General features: G+C 43.9%; 1 protein-coding gene and 1 long non-coding RNA gene across 3 annotated transcripts in view; one reads left to right on the plus strand and one right to left on the minus strand.

The window, feature by feature from the left end:
• The window catches only part of SRD5A2 (steroid 5 alpha-reductase 2), a 27331-nt gene extending 17463 nt beyond the window's left edge, over nt 1–9868 (minus strand). The window contains exon 1 of the mRNA XM_081857723.1: nt 9500–9868. Within this exon, the coding sequence (XP_081713849.1) occupies nt 9500–9837 (338 nt within the window). The 5' untranslated portion in view covers nt 9838–9868. The remainder of the gene's footprint in view (nt 1–9499) is intronic.
• On the plus strand, nt 9542–13966 carry LOC309339597. Of its 2 annotated transcripts, none has more exons than XR_014155480.1 (2): nt 9542–9645; nt 12771–13966. It is a non-coding gene; the product is annotated as an uncharacterized lncRNA (long non-coding RNA). The 2 variants fall into 2 exon arrangements; XR_014155481.1 differs by lacking the exon at nt 9542–9645 and adding an exon at nt 12547–12645.
• The last annotated feature ends 3221 nt before the right edge of the window (nt 13967–17187 follow it).

Here is a 17187-nt window from a genome sequence, read left to right on the forward strand (position 1 = left end):
ATCTGTCAGCACTTCCTTTCTGATGTCCCTCACAATTCAATTTGAAAATAATAAAATGGGAGTCACCAACATGTGTTTCACTCCCTGACCTAACTCGGGCGATATTGCAGGCAAACTCATTCTTACAGACTCAACCACATGTCATAACAGGCCAAACTCATAACACCAACCTGTCCTAAAGGAAGCCAATTAGATAAACAATCTCATTAAAACCTGCAAAGAGTTCATGCTGTGATGCCGCAAATGTAGCTTTTATCTTATTGTGCATATTAAGCAGTGAATCAACCAAGTACACGCTGTTTCCCTCCATTTATGAATTGGAGCTGAGAGCCAAGTCTCAGGCAATTATGAGAGAACTCCGTGGGCAAAGGAAGCACCAAATGCTTCCAAAGATAACAGCAAAAACACCAATGTACCATTTCCCCCCCTCCGCCACTGAGGTACACTCAGGAGGCAGCATACGTAATAAAAAAATATGACTGCCAATTCAGTCCTACAGTACACAGAATATTTATGAGATGATAGCGATAAACACAACTTTCACTAGCAAATGAAAAATTATCTAGTGACTATACTTAAGTTATTATTAAAGGTGTATGTGATAAATTTACATTAGAAAGTCACCTGAGGGTATTCCCATTAAATTAGGTGAGGGAGGGATCTCTGGTCTTCCAGGTGCTGTTAAACTACAACTCCAATCATCCCTGGCCATTGTTGGGGTTGATCTGGAGAGCCATTAAATAAAGAGATTTTATCTAAGAATAAAAAATGGCAGTTCCTCAAGGACTGCCTCTCCCCATAGGATCCTACTGGAACGCCTAGCTCTGTTGAGGGAGTAGAAAGGCTTATGGCGCCAGCTAGTGTTTCTTATTCCTGCTCATTTTCCAGGCCATGAAAGAAAGATCATAAACAAACACATACATACATGCATGCAAACATAAAATGGTGATGCTTTTACTGGCCTTTTTTCACTTAGTGTCACAAGCATGCAGACTCTTCTGTTAATACAGAACTTTGCAGTCAGCAGAACAGAAAGATTTATAATGTCGCTTTTAAGTCAGATAATACAATACTATTTATTAAAGCATATATCTTAAAGTTAGATTTTAACTGCCATGACCCCTCTCATTCTGGCAATTGTCGAACGTAACATGCTGACCCATTTGTCCTTTATTGCACAGTATGCCACATTGGAACATCCAAGCTGAGTTAAGCAGGGCTGGAAGTTACCACAGATCAGCTACAGAGAACTGCCAGAAAAGCAGAGCTTGAAGTCAGCACAGCAGCTGATCAGTGGTTCCTTCAAACCCCACTTGACTGGGCTTGGGTTTTCCTTTCTGGCACAGTGTGCCCTGCTTCAAAGGGGTGGGCGGATCGGGTCACCTGATATCATTGTTCTGTCAAGTGATTGACAGGTCGGTCAATCCACCTATTACAATTGTCTGCCGAGGGGGAGGAAACCCAGGGGTCAGTTCCGCACTCCTGTTCTACGGACTCAGAAAATGTTCCAATGCAAACTGGGAAAAGTTCAGATGCAAATTGCTCTATGCAAATTATTCTAATGGGCATAGGAAATTCCCACACAAATGATCCTTTGACCGTCTTTCCAGGTACTTCCCTTTGCCTAACAAACCTCTTCAAGATGTTGTTGGTTTATGATTTAATAGTGCTTCAAATGGATGGTGCATACTAAATGCAATGGATCTATGTTTCAACAAAACATCCCTTGCCATTCTTCTAGAAAATAGCCATTTGACATTTTATGAAGACAGATCAGTTTGTTCCTCTTGCTATACTGTTTGTCATATATCTGCCAAAATAATGAAAATGTGCCAGAATGACTTAACCAGACCACAAACTTCAAAAAGTTAGGTGCTTTAATGGAGCAGGAAGTTCCAAGATTTATTATGCAAGCTTAACTGTGGGAAGAACAAAAAGGGACTGTTTGCTGTGTTAAAATGGAATATAAATGTCATTATTATATGCAAGTCAAGTTTAATCCTCCGTGTAGCAAAAACGCGTAATTACTTTTTTGTAACAGGCCTGTGCATACATTAAATGAATAAGGGAAACACAAGGAATTTGGTGAACGTTTGTGGTTACCACCCCTAGCTGCAAAAAGTAAAAATAAAAATGAATGTGGGACTGAAATGGATTTTTAAAGAAGCAATGTAAAAACTTTTTTCGATTAATTTGTCTCTTGGCTTCTGCTCCTATAAGTCAGTATATTACTGCGGTCACATTCTCATCCTCTCCTCTGCAAATAGGAGGGGAAATGACAGATTCTTGATTTCATTTTGTGTCTTGATAAAATCTTAAATCATGAGATGTTAAATAATTCTTTTTGGATATAAACTGTTGTTTCCATACTAGTTCCATCAAGCAAGAGTTTCTTTCCAAATCTTATTTAGTATCTGACTGAAATTTTGATCACAGGCAAGCTGTAAACAGTTGTCCTATGTGATATTTTTCACTTCTTACAGGTATTCAGAATACCAGTGGATGTTTGCTCTCAGTAAAGAAGATCTGATAGCCCTGAAATTACACTTTATACCGGCGTGCCATAGGAGACACTGTAGTGCAAATCTTAAATATATGCACAAGCAATGTGAGCTTGCTCATGGTTCTCCGCCACAGTTGCTGCTGCAAAACCACTTTTCAGGGCCTACAGTAGGACTCCTATGCACACTCAATGGGGAGCAGTAAGTGCACAGGAATCTCAGTCTTCCTGAGTAAACATGGGTAGGATCTGTTTTTGATCCTCAACATGCCATGCTTAGCCCATGTTTGTGCTGCTTTCACTCTTCTGCTCTGAATATGCAGGTTGTTTCAGGGCAATGCACACTGTTGGAGACTTGTACCAACCTAGCATGGAGGCGCCAAACTGGGAGTGTGATGAACTTCCATGGACAGGAAGTTTAATGCTACAGGATGTGTACCTGTCCCAGTAGAGTCATACCAAAGAAGCAGACGAGTGTCAGCTTGCTGACCTTCTAATCTACAGTGTACTTGGTTCATCCTGCTTCTGTTATAATGCTGTCTCATCGTAATTGATGACTTTCTTACCAAACCCAGACTTATAAGTACAACAGCACTGAAAACCCTACCCCCCCAAAAAAAGTAATTGACTCGAAAGCACAGGAAATGGAAATCTCCAAATGCCATATTGTAAGATTTCACTGCACCCAAATGGAACTGCTTAGGAAGGATTGTACCAACCGCTTCCACAGCAGACATGCCAAAAAAATTGTGATGACGTGGTTTTATCACATGCAGAGATGTTAGAGGAATGTTTTGTGAAGAAATCTGGCTGTGCTTGTATTAGCACGACAATTTAGTAACAGCAGCTCTAAAAGGACAAAAAAAACCCCAATGTGCATTTGAACCAGAGACCTCCTAACCATGTATTCTTCTTTTTGGCCCATACCACAGGGTTCTCTTGCTTGTTGATGCTGCCTGCTTATATGTTTTTCTTCCACTGAGGACTGAAGGGAGGAGGCAAAATGTTTTGCTCAGAGGGGCACTGAAAACCAGCTTTTAATAGACCTGTTTTGCCATGGGATGATTCTGTGGGCTTCACACATCTTGCAGAACCCTGGAAAACCATGCAAAGAATGCAAGCACCCTCTAGTGGAAGCAGCAGAGTTCGAGTACTTATTCTTGCCCCCCTGCATTTGATTTTGACAGCTTCCTGAATGCCTGAAGAGAGGGACGATTGTTCTGAAATCCCTTCCTTTGGCTTTATTTTTAATACTCAGTTGACCATGAGCAACAGCTTTGAAGGCTTTGATGTTTGATGTATGTTTTGGGATGCGGCCTCACACTTCCTAGACCACGTGACCATGCTCCCATGTGAAAAGGGATTGAAGTGTACACAAGGGGGATCCTAACCTCACACACATTATAATCAAAGCACATAGGCTAGGGGAGGATCCTGCCATCACAATGCCACCCCTTCATCTTCTGTGACCCAAAGGCCATGTTTGCGCACAATGGAGCTACCCTTTGGCAGTCACTCAAAAGCAGCCACCTGTCAAAGAAGCAGCCTGTTTAAAACCAGATCACGTTGCATCAGGTTTGTTACCAACACTGCCAAGAAACATCTCAGTCCATTTAGCATTTCCCATTAGCATTTCCCATTTAAGGAACCAGGCAGAGGGCCTTCTCGGTAGTGGTGGCCACCCTGTGGAATGCCCTCCCATCAGATGTCAAGGAAATAAACAACTATCGGACTTTTAGAAGACACCTGAAGGCAGCCCTGTTTAGGGAAGTTTTTAATATTTGATGAATCATTGTATTTTAGTATTATGCTAGAAGCCACCCAAGGTGGCTGGGGAAACCCAGCCAGATGGGCGGGGTACAAATAATAAATATACTATAATTATTATAGCATTCCTTGGTGCTGTGTTAATAATTTTTTGTCTCTTTCTTACACTAGCAAATTTAAGTTTGTCTTCTACACAACTTTATTCATTTCACCCCACTTAAAGGATCTGCCAGACCCATCGCTTTAATCTCAAGAATCCAAACTCAAATGTCATATTATTACATAGCTTAATGTAATAAAAAGTCTAATTAGGAGTATACTTTCATTTTATCCTTGTCAACATTAAAGTGTTGATAACAAGATTAAAACCACCCTTAAATACTTTTTAATGAAATCACATTTAACACGACATTTAGAGAGTGCCTTTAACACACACATTAAAGGTTCTACTTTTGCTTGTTCTTTCAAAGCCAGTCTTAACATGAATTGTAATGTCAGCTTTATTGGTGCATTCTAAGTCTTAAACACAATTGCCTGAAAGCAATCTCTATTAATCACAGCCGAAAGCTGCAATCCAATGCACAATTCCATGGGAGCAAGTCCCCTTGAAACACTGCTGGACTGATTGCATTTGGAGTCCAGTGTGGCTATTTTTAAAAATAAATAAATACAAATGTCAAGAGATCCAATCATGGCTCTCCCAAGCAGCATGTAGTTTGGTCCCAGGTTTAAACCTATTGCCTGCCAACAGGGATGTTGTATAGGGATTGTCCAGCATCTTGAGCCCCAATATCATTTCTGCCAGGCTCTAGATCTTCTGCCCCTGCCATGATTAAAATGCATCTTGTAGCTATAAACATGGTTTCGGTAAGTTGGCAGCCCTAATAAGCAGAAGCACTAGGTCTAACTTGTGTGTTTGGCAACCTAGGAGACTACTGTTTGTTCGAGACATTTATGCATATGGTATATTCATGTGCAAGCTTTTTAAAAACTTGTATCAAACTTGTTTATTCTACTCTATCCTTTTAAAAGTTAAGTACAGTTGTGTTTAACCCAGTTGGATTGAAAACATAAGTTGTGAGCTTTGTAGAGTGGAATTATCAACTTTGATTAAGAAATAGTTCGAGCTGTGGTGACCGCATAGCTAGGCTTGCCATGTGTCCTCTTTTTCCAGGACACACCCACTTTTTCAGGTCTGGTTGTAATATGGTCCTCCTTCCCCCGAGAAACATCCTCTTTTTCAGGACTGAAATTTCTGCCCAGGCAGATTTTTTAAATTTGGCAAAATGTCTGGAGGGTTTTGTGGTTTACAGTAATCCAAGAAAAATTGTCTAGTGCATTAGACTCAAATCTAAGGCACCTGGCTAAGCTAGTCTGCAGCATGGAATCACAACAGAGCAGCACCTTAAACTAGCTACATACTGTATAAATTCCTTCTATTGGATCAAAGGATGCTGGCTAAGATCTCGGAGAAGTCTGGGAGCTCTGGGAGGGCAAGAACTAACATGTCCCTGCCTTTAATGCAAGTCCATATGTACCTGTTAAGTTAAACAGTTTAATAAATTGTTCTGTGCACACTTATGTTCACAAAGATGTGGACATGAGCCCAAGTACTTTTATGTGGCAAGTGAGGGAGCAATCTGTATTATTATTATTATGTTGAAAGTTAAGAACATTGCTACTAGCAATATATCACAGCTTCCATAACCTCAGGTTGTGATCTGGGTATCCATCCTGGTATCTTTGCATTCCCTTTTGTAAATAAAAATTCCCACACTGTATGAAGCCCGATCAACTTGGCACATACAGAAAAACAGTTTTAAAACAATTTGCAGCTGGCACTATGACATACTTGTGAAATCAAAGAATCATATAATTGTAGCGTTGGAAGGGACATCCATGGAAGGAGGGTCCACCAGCTTCCAAGGTAGTGCATTCTCATTGAACGGCTCTTACCATCAGAAAGTCTGTCCTAATGTTTAGTTAGAATCTCCTTTCTTATAATTTGAATCCATTGGTTCAGGTCTTGCCCTCTGGAGCAGAAGAAGACAAGCTGGCTCTATCTTCCATGTGATAGTCCTTCAGCCCTTGAAGATAGCTATCTCAGTCTTGTCTTATCTAGGCGAAACAGGCCCAGCTCCTCTTCATAAGGCTTGGTTTCCCAACCTTTTACCCCATTATTTGCATTTCTCCTCACATCTTCCAGCTTGTCAAATATCCTTCTTAAATTGTGGCACCCAGCACTGGAAACAGTATTCCAGATATGATCTGACCATATTGTTGACTCATTCTAAGCTTGTGGTTTACTAAGATCCCTCAAACCCTTTCACATGTACTGCTTTCATGCGAGGTGTCCCCATCTTATATTTGTGCGTCTTATTATTCCTACTTAAGTTTAGAACCTTACATTTGTCCGGATCAAAATTCACTTTGTTAGTTTTGGTCCAGTTCTCCAAACTGTTAAAATAATCTTGCATCCTGATTCTATCTTCTGAGGTATTAGCTACCCTTCCCAGTTTGCCTTCAGCTGCAAATTTGACATGTAGCCCCTCAATTCCTTCATCCAAGTCACTTATAAAGATGTTGAACAACACCAGGTGCAGGGCATAACCCTGTAGCACCCCACTTGTCACTTTTTTCCAGGATGATAAGGAACCATTGGTGAGCAGTCTTGGGTTCAGTCAGTCAACCAGCTACAAGTTCACCTAATAGTAACATCATCTAGCACACATTTTACCAGCTTCTCCCAAGAATATAATGGGAGACTTTGTCAAAAGCCTGATTGAAACCAAGATACACATACATCCACAGCATACCCCTGATCCACTGAGCTTGTAATTCTATCAAATAAAGAAATGAGATTTGTCTGGCATGACTTGTTATTGAGAAACCTGTGCTGGCTCTTAGTAATCACAGTATTCTTTTCTAAGTGCTCACAGACAGATGGTTTAATTGTCTGTTATAGGACTGTTTGTCATAGTGATGATGTAAAGCCGACCAGTCTGTAGTTTCCTGGGTCTTCCTCTGCCATACTTTCTGAATATGTGAAAACATTTGCTCACCTCCATTCCATAGGGACTTCACCTGTTCTCTAATAATTCTCAAAGATTATAGACAGAGGCTCTGAGATTACACCTGCAAGTTCCTTAAGTATCCTTGGATGCTGTTCATCAGGCCCTAGAGATTTGAATTAATTGAAAGCAACTAGGTATTCCCTTACAACCTCTTTTCTTATCTTGAGCTGCAGCTTCCTCTCTGGTTTATTTATGCCCTAGATTAAGCTCTCATCCAAGTTCTTTAAATTGGAGAGGATGTCAACAGTTAGGTTCATAATTCCATGTGGTGGGAATGAAAATCTATACCATTATTTTAGAAAATTGTCTTTGAAGAATGTTCTTCTATTACAGGACAGGTGATACAGCCTGATCTGAGGTTAGCTTTATTAAATCTGTTTATAGATTACCATAAGAATTTACTGCTTAAGAACCTAATCTTTCTCATGTCTGCAAGTTAGAAATATATTACTACAACACTGTAAAACAGCTTATAACTTAACTCCAGAAGTATGGTGGGATGGATTATGGAATACAGCCCTTATGGAGAAACTAATGAAGCACCTTAGAGCACTCAGAAACACAAAGTCCAAAGACAATTTTGAAACTGTTTGGTACATGTTTATTCAGTACACTGGAAAGGACAGTGTTCTTCCCTCACCACCAGTTACCCACAACTCACTCTGGGACAATCTGTTAAGATGGGCAGTAAAGACACCTAACTGATATAATCAGCTCTAAACTATTTGCAAACCTGTTAAATATTTGACTGTATTATTGACATTGTATATGCAGAGAACGTTTATTGTGGGTGGGGATATACAAGGGTTGTTTGTTATATGCATTTTCAGAAACTGAAAAATTAAATTACGAAGATGATTCGGGGCAACGGGAGAGGGGAACAAGGCTGTTGTTTAAAGTTCACTAACCAGTTTCATTCCCGGAATTGCTCATGACACCCCATCTGTTTTATTTTACTTTGCTTACAGGGTGGTTTGGCGTGCTACAAAATGCAGTGTCAATGAGAAAGCAGGCACTTGCCATCATAAATTTTCCCGGAAGCACTCTTGCACATTGACACAGATTAATGTCACAGAGTGTGTCCCAGTCCATTAAATACTTTGCACTGCCCTATCTAGCAAACCTGTCACAGCCCTCCCAATAAACTCTGTCCATTTGTCCATGCTTATAACAAATATCATTACATTCATTAGTATATATATTTGTGAAGCAGAATAAGGCAAGCAGATATATGCAGTTGTGAAGGGTGAAAAATGAAAGGTTGTGGGGAATTATGTGTGTCAATTATCATCAACAGAAGATTGACAACAAAAACCCACACACTCTGGTGTCAGAGTGAAGCTGCAAAGCAAGTGGTTTTCATTCCAACTCCTCCCTGATCAGAAAGCCGGGACATCCTGTGCATGTTTGCTCAGACAGAAGTAAGCCAGACAGTGTCTTCCAACGCAAGCCTATGCATGCCTACTCAAGTCCCACTGAGTTTCAGGGGACTTGGTCAAAGGTAGTGTGTATCAGGGAGCAAGCTTCACTGAATACGATGGCACTTTGGACGGAATAGAATCGCAGAACTGTAGAGTTCTGTGAGGCCACGGGGGTCATCTAGTCCAACCCCCTGCCACGCAAGAATCTTTTGCCCAACATGGGGCTTGAACCCACGACTCTGAGATTAAGAGTCTCGTGCTCTACCGGCTGAGCTACCAAGGGGGAATGCCCTGCCCTGCTCTGCCCCCGCAATAAGCGATTTACGATCCACCTTGCTTGCAAGCGGTCGAAATCCTAACGTTTACATTTGCCCCATGGGTGGGATGGGACCACGGCTGCAATCCTGGCTCCCCTTACCTGGGAATAAGAAAGTTCCTTTGCTTCTGAGCAGGCACGGCTAGACCTGCGCTGTCATACCTCAGCCGTACTAGTTACCGGGCAAAGCAAGCGCCCAGCGACGGGGACTTGGGACGGCAGACGGCTCGATGCCGGGCGCCCTCGCGACTGAACTAGACGGAAGCCGAAGGGGCGCGCTCGGCGTCGCGAGAGCCAATCAGAGCCCCGGGAAGCCGAGAGCCGCATTGGACCAGCGAGGCGCCTGGCGGCAGCGCGGACAACGGGGGGGAAGCGGCGCTGTGCCCTGGGCTCTCCGGCCGCCCCTCACCCCCTGAGTTACCTGTGGAAGTAGTGGCCGCAGAACATGCCGCCCAGGAGCCGGCAGCCCAGGGGCGCGAAGCGGGGCGGGCTGCGCAGCGCCAGCAGGAGCGCGGGCACCAGGAAGGCGGGCAGCTCCTGCAGGAACCAGGCGCAGCGAGCCGACAGGTGGGCGCGGCGCCTCGGCGGAGGCTTCTTCTCGCCCTTGTCCGGAGGCGCCGCCGGCGGCGGCGGCTCCTCTTCCTCCTCCTCGTGCTTGCCGTAGCGGGAGGGCGTGTGGCTATAGAGCCACAGGTGCAGCAGCCCCAAGGACAGCAGCACGGAGCTGAGGGACCTCACCAGGCTCGGCGAGCATTGCATGCTGCTCGCGAGGGGGCGCTCGGCGCTGGCGGCCGCGGCAGGGCAGCCCCGCCATTAATAGGGCCGCCCGGGCGCCCGCCTCCCCCTTCGCCAGGAGGGGGGTGGGGGGGGTGGGGGCTGGCTTGCTCGCAGCTGAGGCGGGAGCCAGAGGAGGGGAGAGCGAGCCAGAGCGCTTCCTCGAGGTGTGCTTTCTCCGTCCCCGAGAATAGACTTCTCGCTCTGCTCAGCCCCCTCGGAGATCCAGGAGCCATCTCTCTAGCAGAGAGAAAAAGATCGAAGGGTCCGAGCCACCAAAGCCGCGCAGGACGAGTTTGCTCCACGCTCCTCTGTCCCATCCCAGAAGTGCCTCGTGGGGCCCCTCGCGCTTGTCTTCGTGGGTTAGGGTTAGGGTTGGCCCTAGGGTGCTAAACCTGTGCTGCTGCTGTTGTTGTTGTTTAAAGAGCGGTGGGCAAGGGCTGGCCTGCAGCATAAGAGCCAACTCCTAGGGGCAGAGGTCCCTTGCACCCCCCCAATAAAATATTTGAGGGGACACCCCCCCAAAGTTGATGGGCATTGCTATTCAAAAAGTGTAGATGTGCCCCATCATGTGATCGATGATGCAGTGCAGGGCTTAGTTGCTCCCCCCCCCCAATATTTCATTCAAGTTCACACCCCTGGCCTGAGGCAAAATGGTTCCCCATTTCCATTCCATGACCAAACTGGCAGCTGAATCTAACCTCCAAGCAGGGGTGAAACTAGGCTTTCTTTCACCCAGGTCAAAGAACCAGTTCGGCGCGCGCGCACACACACACACACACACACACACTGGGAGCCTCAATGGTGCACCCCTGGAGGCTTCACCTGGGACAAAAAAAAACCTAGCTAGCTGCCCCCCCCCTTTACAGCTCTGCCTTCAGGGGACACTGTCCTATACCTGAATCTGAAGGCAGCTGGCTAGCTTAGGGTACCCAGGGCCCATTTCACACATACACCTTTGTACCTCAACACATCACTGCCGCTTCTCTCCACCCTCGCATTAGACTCTGCCTACTCTTGGGGATGGCCTTGGGGATGGGGAAGCAGTGGCCCCCTAGGTGTTGCTTGACTTTGGCTCTCATCAGCCTAGTCTGCATGTCCAGTGGTCAGAGGTGTTGGGGACTATAGTCTAACAACATCTGGATGCTCATAGTTTCCTCAGCCCTGGCTGTTGTTTTCAGCCTTTCTAGGTTATTTAGGAGTCTAATAACACGCTGGACTTTGCGGCCTTATGGTTATTGAGGCACAAACCTTCATCCAGTACACCCTCCTTGCCTTCTGGACCCCTCTTATTGGGCAGGTCCTAGCAGCAGGATCAGATGAGAGGATACTGCAACGCCAAATAATGAAATGAAAGGCCCTGAGAGTTCAGCTCCGTCAATCCCACCAGAAAAAAAATCCCATAGAGAAATGTCACTAGCAAAGCTGGTCCAATACACACATGCTCCTTTGCCTATTCCACATACAGAATCCAATCAGAGTGGCACTTGAATCTTATTTCAGTACTGTCAACCAGACAGCATCCTTCACACCTGAGGGCATCAGGCTAGCTTAAAGGTGTAATGTGCTCTGTTTTCCCACCAGATCTGATAGGGTAGAAGGAGTGGGTAGAGTAGAACACTGCAGCTCCCTTCCCCTTCATCAGTACAGAGCTGAGTTGCCTCTTACAAGCAAGTGTCTGGTCTCCTAATTAAACACCCTCTCTCCCCCTGCTGCTTCCCTGTTCAAAACTGCTCCTTCCCATACCTGATCTTCTCAAATAGGGGAAAAAACACTATCAGGGTCTGTTATGTGTATTTGCGTATAATGTGTAGTTCCAACAGCTTATACAGTGGTACCTTGGTTTAAGAACAGCTTAGTTTATGAACAACTTGGATTAAGAACGCTGCAAACCCGGAAGTAGGTGTTTTGGTTTGTGAACTTTGCCTTGGAAGCAAAACATGTTCCGCTTCCTGTTAAGTATGTTCCAATTGTAAATTGAGTCCCCCGCTGCTATGGGAAAGCACGCCTTGGTTTAAGAACGCTTTGGTTTTAGAATGGACTTCCGGAACGGATTAAGTTTGTAAACCAAGGTACCACTGTACAAATAAATGTCAGCCAGGAATTCTTTGGATCCATCTCCATGCACCATCCATTAGCTTAGGCCTCACAAAACATTTGGGGCCAGTGGGTTATGTGGGTACATTTTGAATTTTGAGAGTGTGCTGTAGGCACCAGTCACAAAATGGCTGCCATGGGAGCTTGATGTAAAGCAAAACTAGAGTACAGTCATGTTGACCTATTTGTAATTCCATAATCGAATAAAGACTCCTGTTCTAAAAGGGAAGGTTAAATGATGGGGGGGGGATACCAGAAATGCATGTGTAAGCAGTTTTATTGGTGGTGGTTAAGAAATGTTTTAGGGGCAGGCTCCTGTGAAAGGACCTTGAGAAAACTTGTAAGGAACTGCAGAGGATACATACACAGAAGAGCAGAGTCTGCAGATTTGCTGCTCTGCATGTGACAATGACCTTAAGAGCCATTAATTTCCATTTCTCTTTGCACGCTGAGCACCAGCAGTAGAACCACAATATAATTGACTCTTTATGTGGAGGAAGTTGTGCCATTCATGATCAGTGATGGTGGCTCTAAAATCCGGGGGGGGGGGGGGGATCCACTTTCCAAGCAACAATGTATTACAGCTTGATTTGTGATATTCCTGAACCAAAAGCAGTTCCCTCATGGAAGACATTTGAAAGTTACAACTAATGAACAACTGCAGTGCCTGATCTTGTAAACAGATGGTGTCAAAAGGTACTAGAATTTTGTGGTCTTGGTGGTCATGATACTCTGTTAATCCCAGTTAGCCAACAGATTACATGCATGGAATGTATATTTAACATGATGAAAATGTTTGCTTTTATAATCCATCTTTACAGGTGAAATTAAGGTTTAGAGGCAATCAAGAAAACAAATCCTCTGCAATTTGGATTTTGAAATTTGACATCAACATAGAAACTTCAGCATCAAAAATTAACACACAATTTGACTGGTTGTTTCCCTTCCACCATCTTTTAAAGAAGAAGGATGCCAAGTGTCAAATCCAAAGATGTGCTTGCAAAACTTGTAAAGGCGTATTCCACCTCCCTGGAAACTGTTGTGGGTCAAATTCATTTCAGCATTACCAATTTCCTTGTGTCCATTTGAGAGCCTGCTATTTCTTATTTCTGCCTAGTGGAGCACAACCCATAGGTCTGCATAGCCCTTCGCCAAGAGAAGGAAGTTTTTTCAATAACAATACAGACATATTTTGGTGTATCTTGACAGTGTTACCATAAGAGAACAGACTCTGCCTCCACAGCTGTGGCCAAATCCATTACCTAGCCACATAATGTGGTCTTTCAATGGACAGCAGATGCAGTCCACCACATTCTTTTTCATTAATCCAAAAGTTATATTAATCTCTAACTAGGCTCACTGCACAGATTGTCAAAAGAGAAGCTGTGAATTGTAGCAATAGTGAAGAATGTGATTTGGGAAACATTAACAGAACTACTGAATATTGTAAGAGTCACACAGAAAAGGGTCAAGTGGGGACAGAGTTCATATTTCCTGACTGAAATTGAGCACTATTGAAAAGACAAGTTCATTTCTTCTGCTACTGGAATCTTACGTCCCATTGAACAATTTTTTTTTTTTTAATTAGCCTAATAGTCTTATGTCTGCTGCTGCTCCATTACCAGATTGGCATGTATTTTATAATAGAACACAGCATACTTTCTAGTCTTCCTGCATTCTAAAAAAAAATTGATGGAGTAGTTGCCTTTACAGGCTTACAATTTGTTTGCTCCAGGCAATGTAACAAACTATGCAGGAATTATACATGTATAATGTAATCTTAGAGTACAGAGAGAGTTCTGTCTAGCAGTTGGGGGGAAAAGATATAATCATCCTATGGGCAAAAAGGGGCATGTACTGTACACTAACTTCAACCAAGGACAAGATAACTCTATTTAGTACAATTAAGGGTGATTCCTGACTCACTATTTTGCGGGAAAGTTTCAAGCACATGCTGGAACTTTAGATTTCCACAGTTAAAGGGTATTAAAGCATTATGTCACCCTAGTGCAACAAACCCACTTTTTAAAAGAATCGGACTTCTTGCTTTTTGGAAAGTAAATCAGGATGAATGCTCAATGTACAGGTCAACTGGAGGGGCTCTAAGATCAGTTTTCTAAAGAGAAAAGGCCATATATAAAGGAAAATACTGTACATGCATTGATACTTTTAAAATTATTATTATTATATTATGGAAATATGGTGAGCAAAATAATTATGCAAATGTGTATACATCTAAAAAATGATCAATTTGGCATACTTTTACTTCTTTTCCACACCGCAACATCCCAGTCCCTTAGTGTACAATAGGGCAGGGTCTATCTCCCAATAGAAAAGGGCCAGAAAGGGAAGAGAGTGACAAGGACTGCAGAGATCCTGCCAAGCAATTGTTGGATGCTTCACCCAAAATATTTACTAGTCTCTTCATTTCTAACCAGGCATGGCCTATCTTCAGCTGGAAATATTTTCAAGTATTTTGGCATATAGTACATATGAAATTCAAAGTTGTAGCAGAAGTCTTAAGGATATTGTATGAGACATATGATGTAACTCCATATTCCATACTACCGCTCATTGCTATAAGGCAGGGGTGAAGAACCTCAGGTCTGGGGGGCAGATACAACTATCTGGCCCTTGGAATGCTCTCCAAGGGTACCCCCACACTAACCACACCCCCACTCCCAAGCCACGCTCCTCCTCACTGGCCCCACTTCACACTCATTGGCCGTTTGTGTAAAACCTACTTTACTGTACAAAGGTAAAAATCACACCCATTGCTCTATTCTCCTCTGCCTCTGAACCTGCTTACCACTGGCATGTGCCCCCCTGAAAAGGTTGCCCAGAAGGAAATGCAGCCATTGGGCAGAAAAAGGTTAGTCACTTTGCCACCCCCACTATAAAGGAACATTACTGTCAACATTCCTGCCAACCTAGCAGTTCGAAAGCACATCAAAGTGCAAGTAGATAAATAGGCGGGAAGGTAAACGGCATTTCCCTGCGCTGCTCTGGTTCTCCAGAAGCGGCTTAGTCATGCTGGCCACATGACTTCTGTACACCGGCTCCCTCAGCCTGTAAAGCAAGATGAGCACTGCAACCCCAGAGTCGGCCACGACTGGACCTAATGGTCAGGGGTCAGGGGTCCCTTTACCTTTACTTTACTGTCAGTATTGGTTTCCTCATCAAAGATGGGCCAGGATCCAAAGAGCTTATCCTGGCAGGCCCAAGGGCTTGGATATGCCTCATAGGGTTTTTGACTTCCCCGTCTACTTTGAATAACAGACACCCATATGCTTTTAGAAATCCAACCAGGTTCAAAAAGAGTTTTCTAGTGACGTAAGCTACTGTTGGGGTTGGGGAAATCAAGCACAAAAAACCCTGGTTTGCAGCCAAGGTCCCTTCAGCCCTCCCAATAAAATATTTGAGGGTGCTGGGCCCCTCCGAAGTTGATGGGCATTGCCATTCAAATGGTGTCCATGTACAGCATCATGTGATTGATTATGTGGGGCAGGGCTTATTCAAGTTCCCACTCCTGGTGTGCAGAAATAGTCAAGCTGTCCTCTGGATGCTGGCCAAGGAATAATCCCTATTACATGGCTTTAAAGAATAAACAGCATCAGCATCTATCTATGTTGTGACAGGTGCCTCATTTAAAAGATATGCTGATATTTATTGCAATTAAGTACTACACATGCAACTGGAAGGTGTAGTAGTTTCACTGGAAAAAGCAACTAGTTGCACTGAAAAGCAAAGAGTGTGTTAGATCTGGATACAAACTGGAAGAAAAAGCTAACTTTTGTTTCTTTTTCATCAAGTTTTCAATACAGTGAGGCATAGGAGCCAACTCCTAGGGGCTGTGGGAGCTTCGGCCCCCCAATAAAGTATCTGAGGCAGCTGGGCCCCCCCAAAAAAGTTGGTGGACACTGCCATTCAGGTGGTGTGTGTGCACCATGTCATGTGATTGATTATGTGGGGTGGGGCTTACCTGGGCCCCACAATATTTTATTCAAGCTGGGACCCCTGCAATGAGAGAGGAGACAGTTAATCTTTGCAGCCCGCAGGCACCAGGTCCTTCAAGAGTCTCAATGTTAGAAAGAAACCACATTTTAATCTACAAAGAGATCTTTGCCTACACTGAGGGGAAGGTCCCACTGCACTCTTGAATAGACATATATAAAATTACACTTAGTTGATCAAGCATGTTCATCTGGCAATTAACGCAGAGTTGGTGTGTGATAGTTCTGAACTGCAACTGGATCACATGCTAAAAAGTGGGTTCAGAGATAGCCCTTGATCTGGAATAATTCTTGCTGCCATCTAAATAAGATGGGGAGGGGATAGGGAACCAGCTCTCTCTGTTATGCTCCCCACTACCTGTGCTTATGCCTACAAGAAAAGCTTTTGCATTCAGAAGCAGTAGAAAAGCAAGCCCTTATCCTCACACCCAAGCTCAGACTTTGAGTATATATACTGTGACTGCCATCTCAGCAGTATTGCAGAGAGCAGATATTTACTGATAACCGACATAGACACTTCACTTAACATTTTGGCACAACCACTATGGATTTCAACCTGAATAACAGGAAGACTTGTCCCCAGATCTGATTGTCAGTGTGCCAAAAATGTCCTCACGCTTTCCCCATAATAAAGAATTGAACATCAAAAGAACAAAATAACCTTTCCTACATGGTCTCAGAGTCTGGCAGCCATTCGCATCAAGGAACAACCCCCAAATTCCAACTGCAGTTAAGAATACTGCCAAACTCTTCTTCAGAGATGCCTCTGGGATTTCTGTGTAGACTACCCAACCACAGTGCCTTGGGAGCTTGTGCTGGAGTGGAGACTACTGGTCTCTTTCTGGCATTGTTTGTGGAGATCTTGAGAGTATTGGGTTGAGTGATGACACACGGCCATTGCCATCACTGTATGTAGACTTTTCTGCATGGCTGATGTATGGGCATCTTTGGTGACCAACATCATTATTGGTGGATGTTAGAGGAGTTACCAGGATGCTATAGGAGTGTCTGCCAGTGTAGCCGTTCACTTTTACTTCAACAGCAAGACAGGGATCAGATATTTAATCTGAGCCAGAGAGTTTGGGACTGGAAATACTTGCCATGTATTAGAGGCCAGTGCTACTAGTCCCCACTCCCACCTCTATTTGCATCTTGAAGACTGGAAGTGTGAAACAACAGCTAATACACATCTTGGCTGTTAGTCCTGGTAGACCTGCTCCTGCCT

This window comes from Podarcis erhardii (assembly GCF_964252035.2).
Source record: "Podarcis erhardii genome assembly, chromosome: 3".
In the NCBI taxonomy this organism is placed as follows: Eukaryota; Metazoa; Chordata; class Lepidosauria; order Squamata; family Lacertidae; genus Podarcis; species Podarcis erhardii.